Source organism: Charadrius vociferus, unplaced genomic scaffold, assembly GCF_000708025.1.
Source record: "Charadrius vociferus isolate BGI_N301 unplaced genomic scaffold, ASM70802v2 scaffold262, whole genome shotgun sequence".
Taxonomy (NCBI): domain Eukaryota; kingdom Metazoa; phylum Chordata; class Aves; order Charadriiformes; family Charadriidae; genus Charadrius; species Charadrius vociferus.
Genome location: NW_009647218.1, coordinates 1,660,075 through 1,665,988, shown reverse-complemented (window position 1 = coordinate 1,665,988; position 5,914 = coordinate 1,660,075). Strand labels below are relative to the sequence as shown.

Sequence of the window (5,914 nt, the reverse complement as noted above, 5' to 3'; positions counted from 1 at the left end):
CATATCTGATCTCTTCTGATATCAGAACCAGGCTAGGACCTGGTTCTTCTAAACTGGAGGCAAAAGATAGCAGCTCAGTAGACACAGCCACAGACGCAATCTATAAACCCAGAACAGCATATAGCACAGCTATTTCCATCTTGGGCCTTTATCACTTCATCTTCTATTTAAAAATACTCACGGTATTCATCTGCATATGAGCATCAAATACTTCTGAAACCATTCATATACTAAAAATCATAGACAGCTCTCCAAAAATCAGAGAGGAAGAGTATTAGGATACCCAGGCTAATGGAAAAATGGATACTGAGGAACAGAAACAGGACAGATATCACCCTGTTGGGTTTTTTTTTTTTTGTTTTTTTTGGGTTTGTTTTGGTGGTTTTTTTTTCCAAAAGGAGCCAGCCAAGGCCTAGGAGGGTTGGTATCGAAGAGGAGCTACAAAGCCCAGGCAAACAAGCCTAATGCCTATAGAGCTCAGTGGTCTGTGGGTTCAGTAGTGTGTTAAGCAAAGCAAGATGCAGAGATGCGTGCCCTAGATCTGCATGCGGGCAAGTCAGGTCCAGCACAATTAGTACTGTACACCACATGAAAGCAACTACAGTGCTTCCCAACCTGCTGATGGAGGAAGCAATATGGATACACCCCCGGTCCTGTGCCTGGAACTCAAGTGTCCAATGTAAAGCCACAACATATGTCTCTACACTGGCTTTACAACCTACTTACAACGCCATTAAAAGACCCGCGGATACCTGAGATCCATTTGCATTCAGCAGAAGCTTTCCAGAAACTCCTTAAGGCAGTAACTAAACCAATATTCCATCCTGACTATTTGCATTAAAAACAAATTACTTTTAAGAATGGTTACTTTTCTCAAATTAATAAAATAGGAATTATTTCAGAAGATACAGAATATAGCGTAACATTTCTGAAAAGAAAATAACAAGCAATATGAGATAAAGAAAAAAATCCCCTGTTAACATCTCTTCAAATAATTAAAAAATATTATGGGACACATTTCAATAGTCTAAGGTACCCAATGCATTCTTGAAATGTTCACTGAGTCTACTGGTGGGTCTGGAAATCAGGTGTTGTTATAAACACCTCCATTTACAAAAAAGGAAGTAGAAGCACATGAAGATTAAACACCTGATACAAAGCCATTGCAGTCACTAGAAAAGAATTCAGGAGGCACTCGATGAGAGCCTTAGAGATTGCTCAAGATTGTAAGGAAGTCCATGGCACAGCTTTCCATACAGGTCTTTTGTTCCCAGGCTATTGCAATATTCACTTATTTTCTACTCAAGTAGAATGGGCTGTGAATAACACAGGGTGTTTAATGACCCCAAGAGGCCTCTGCATCAGTCCCATCTCATCTGACAACGTTTACAGGGGCTCAGTCCTGTGGAACACACATAACAACATTAGCTTTCACTTTAGTGTAAGCTGCTAAAAATCTGCTGTGTCCCATCTTATTTTCCATGGTAGATTCCCACCAATGTTAAGTTTAATGTAGGGCATTTGTCAAGGTCAAAAGGCAACAGGGAGTACTTATGCAGGAACTGTGAGCACGTCTCAGGCCTCAGAACACTATTTTAATTGTAGAACTTACTAGAGTATTATTTAGTCACACTGCTAATACCACCCAGAAACAAATACAAATCCACCAAAAATCTGTACAGCAAGTTGAGACTGGGCCAACATTTATTTAATAGGGTTTCCAGAAGAGCTGCTGAAGGAAGTCCCCAGAGCTGCTACTGCCTACTCAGGTCTACAGACTGCGTTTTGGAGAGCAGATCCATTGTGCACCACAAAGATCCACTGACGCACCCAGCAGTCAAGCTGATTCCCACCAGACTGCAGAGAAGACAGAGCTTGTCTGGCTCCCAGGACCACCAGGAGATGTCCAGCGTTGCCTTCTGGTACACAAGCAGACAGTCGCTTCTGATTTCATCAAAAGCAGGGAATCTAATTAATAAGGTAAGAATTTCTCTATCCCTATGTACATACAGAATTAATGCCATCAATATAGCCTATGAGAAAAACTAAGATAGAAAAATTAATACAAAAATATTAAATTACAAGAAAGATCATGCTTCTAATGGTATGCAAACCAGCTTACATATTTCAGAAAAGACAAACACTCACTGCAGGGAAGAGTTTTTAGAATCATCCTCTTTCTTCATGAAAAAGACTGTATGGGTTTATTTAACCTGGTCAGGTAACTTTAAAAAACACCTCATCACGTCTATTCCCTTTCAGATTGTGTTTTAGCATTGTACTATTGGCATCAAGCATGGAAAATTTTGAACCTGGAAAAGCCTCCTTTCCCTTTAATGTCACACTCCCTTGAGAGTATACCATTATTTAAAATTCAATTCCTTCAATACATATTTTTTTTTAAAAGCACCCTCACAATCTGACAGGTAAAACCTCCAGAAAGTAATTCTTCAGTGACAATGTTCCCAAAAGGAATCCAACTTCAACTAAAATTTGAATAATGTGAGCAGGAAGGAGCTGGAAATGTACATTAATGAATAATTGTTCAATTCATGTGACAGGGATCATCCTCCACTAGAAATGACAGTTGCGCTGGAACGATAAAACTGAAAAGCAGTCTGTAAAATAGTGGTACCCCCTGGCCAGGGTCAGCATGCAGGATACACTTTTAACTTGAACCTAAAAAGTCTTCAATTCATTTTCCACCCAGCATCCTTCATGCAACACATCAATAAAACCTCTCTGTTCTGTCTTTTTGATTCAAAGCCTTTGTACGAGGAGTCATGAACCACGAAAAGTGGCTTGATTTGCAGTGATAATGAGGAAAACCCCAATTGCCACTGAAAGCAAGATGAAATCACCCTGATATTTAAGGGACAGCCAAACTGCTTAGCACCAGAGTAGGCTGGAAAACAAGAATTTCTATTTGCAAAAATATTCAAAGGTTTTCTCCCATATGGATTATCTGCTTAGAGGATCACTCAAGTCCCCTGCTCTCGCCAATTTGGGGTCCTGGTCACTTGGCTACACTCATTCAAGCTGACCAAATAAACGTGTTTTCAAGGGAATCCCCACTCCAGAACTACCAATTTGTGGTTGGTGAGGGCAGTCAGCGACAGGAGAGGGAATCAAGTTTCTGCCCTGAGCCATGCAGAGAAATTACTGAGATATTTTTCTACCAGCTCAACATGTCTGAATTTAAGAAGTCAGGCCTGAGATATCTTACCGGGACTTTGGGCTTTGTGCTCCTTTAAAACATTTCCATTGGACATTTATTTGAGAGAATGCATTTTTAAAATCTAATATGTAGAGAAGAAGGTACTTACAGAAGAAAGTTTTGTCTTGGACATCAAAGAGAATAAATCCCAGTACTGGCAGAGTAATGGTTCTCCGCAGTATAATGTTTGAGGATTCATCATGCTAGGGATAATGAAAGAATTTAACCCAACTTGTCCATCCAGGCCAACTCCTGCAGATTTGCTAAGGCATGAGGGGTCACAAGCCTCCAGACCTCTCACTAACACCTTTTTCCTATATTTTGGCCTCTCACTGTGACACAAATAACTATGGTTTCCTTCTAGCTGCTCTAAATAGGCAACATTTAGAGGGCAGTTGTATCAGCACAGAGGGTGTGATAACATCCAATAGTCAGGTGAAAGAGGAGACATACAGGAAGTGAAACTCATAAAAGGCATTTTCTGAAAAAGGAATAATAATGTGAGACTACAGAGCTCTGGCAAACACGCAGTGGTAAACTAAAATCCAATAACTGAAGGTGCCACATTTCTACTCATCCTCTCTATCCATCTGACAGCTGATCCTGACACAGCACAAGGGCATCTGATCTGCTAGTCAATCAGCTCCACAGCATGCCTGCTGCCAAATTCATGCCAAACCGCCAAATGTAAGAGGAGACTAAAAAATAATAAAGTCATTTTCCCAGGTAATATAGCAAGCTAGTGCATAAGAACCACAATATGCCAAAAATCCCAATTCCAGTGCCTTCATTTATCCACCCACACTTTCTCAGATGAAAAGCCCATCTCTGCAAAGCTTGTTAACACTGAAAAGAAAGCTAGGTCATTTGCACAGTGGTTTGGGAGTAAACGGTGTCATTATAAGCCAGCCACTTACAAAACAGTCAGGAAAAGTTGCAAACAGCTATATACACACACTTACAGATTACACATGTCAATCCTGGGAGGAGACAATGGCAGTAGTTGAAGTAGGAACTTTACTCCATTCTTCCACCCTTCCTCTTTCTCAAATTCACAGAAAAGGTAGGTACATTCATCTGCTGAGAACTGGTAGAAAGCATGACTGTCTTGAAAATAGAGTTGTCTGTCCACTGTTAGAAAAAATAACATTAAATAGCCTTTAAACCTTCATCACACAAAGGTTCCGTGTCCCCACCACATTCTGTATTACACTTGACTTTAATGCTGAGTTGCACCACCACATGGAGCTAAAGGATTGCAAAGTCAGCATAGAAGCAATGCTGCCCTCTCGTATTAACTCAGTGCATTCAAACAGGACAACCCCAAAACTTCAATTTGAAGATCGACAGGCTCCTGAAATTCAGGCATTAAGACTTCTGGGTATCTAGTCAATTTTGGAATCAGTTCAAAATTAGGGAATAAAAACCTTCTACTTGTCAGATTTCTGAGTCTCAATTTCCATTGGCTTCTAATCTGTTCTCACTAATGGCCAGGCAGTAGTAAACAAAGTTCAATAATGGGGATGCAGCCCTTCATTATCCCGGCTTCTCCTCAAATTCAGGGCTACTGGATTTGTAGACTAGACCTAGGTAAGATGACGTGCCAGTATAACAGCTGTCATCTTCCGTGGCATAACCAGGATTGAACTGGGATTGAAGGACAGGGTCCAGAGTCAAAAGCACAAGCTCCTGCTGGGAGAGTCATTGAGCCCTTGTTGAGGCTGCGTGATCAGACGTACTGTCAGAGTAGTTGGAGCAGAAGAAAACCTTTATGTATACTGTCAGCATACACAAGCAGAAATATTCCATAACGGCCCACCTTTTTGCAAGGAGCAAAGTTAAGTGTCTGGCACAGACCCCAGGGCAGGGTATGTTCTGAGTTGACCTACTGAAGCAGTCCCAGCTACAAAGTAAAATCCATCAGATTTCCAGAGGCTGGTTACCGGTGTAACTATTGCCAACCACATTAGCTGGACCAAATCCCTAAATTTGGTGGGGAAGGCAGGGACAGCCAGGTAGAACCTGACATGACCACTGTCTCAAGGAGCTGAATCCTCTCTCAATCCATTGTAATCTAAAACCATGAAAAACAGAGAGAGGAAGGGAAAATCACTGATAGCTAGAGAAGTCATCTGGCAAAGCCATGATCTGCAGTGAGTAAACAGCTGCTGTCTAGTGAAAAACCTAAAAAAGCCTGAGGAGAAAAAAAAAATAGGCTGGAAAAGACATGCACGCTATCTGCAACTTGGTTATAGGCAATTACATTTGCAAAAGCCAAAGGAGGGAAATCGCCTAAAAAAAAAAAAAATTCATCTTTGGTATTTATGAAATGAAAGGTCACAGAGGTGAGCCTACGGAAGAGATAGTAAAATAAACAATTGTCAAGAAAAATGGATCAATTTGCTTTTTGGTTTTTTTCTTTCCCGCCTTCCTCTCAAAAACATGAGTCTTATCCTATGCAGGAGAAACTGATAGCTCTCCTCACCCCACAGGTACTATCAAGACTGACCTGATAATATAATGCCCATATCCAGGAGGAGCTGCCACACTCCAACTGCTGTAGATCTGCACTTTACAAAAGGGCACTGCTCCAAAAGCCAGTCTACCAGCTCCGATCCAACACAGCTTCTCCTGAAAATACACAAAACATCACTTCTTACACTACAGTAATGTTAAAATGCTCTTTTATGATAAAGT

At 40.9% G+C, this 5,914-nt stretch overlaps 1 protein-coding gene across 1 annotated transcript in view; it reads right to left on the bottom strand.

The window, feature by feature from the left end:
- LOC104281557 (rap guanine nucleotide exchange factor 5-like) overlaps window positions 1-5,914 on the bottom strand; it is a 40,743-nt gene that overhangs the window by 32,588 nt on the left and 2,241 nt on the right. The window contains exons 3-4 of the mRNA XM_009879577.1: window positions 5,727-5,848; window positions 4,180-4,348 (exon numbers count right to left, since the gene is read on the bottom strand). Coding sequence (XP_009877879.1) covers window positions 4,180-4,348; window positions 5,727-5,745 — 188 coding nt within the window. The 5' untranslated portion in view covers window positions 5,746-5,848. The remainder of the gene's footprint in view (window positions 1-4,179; window positions 4,349-5,726; window positions 5,849-5,914) is intronic.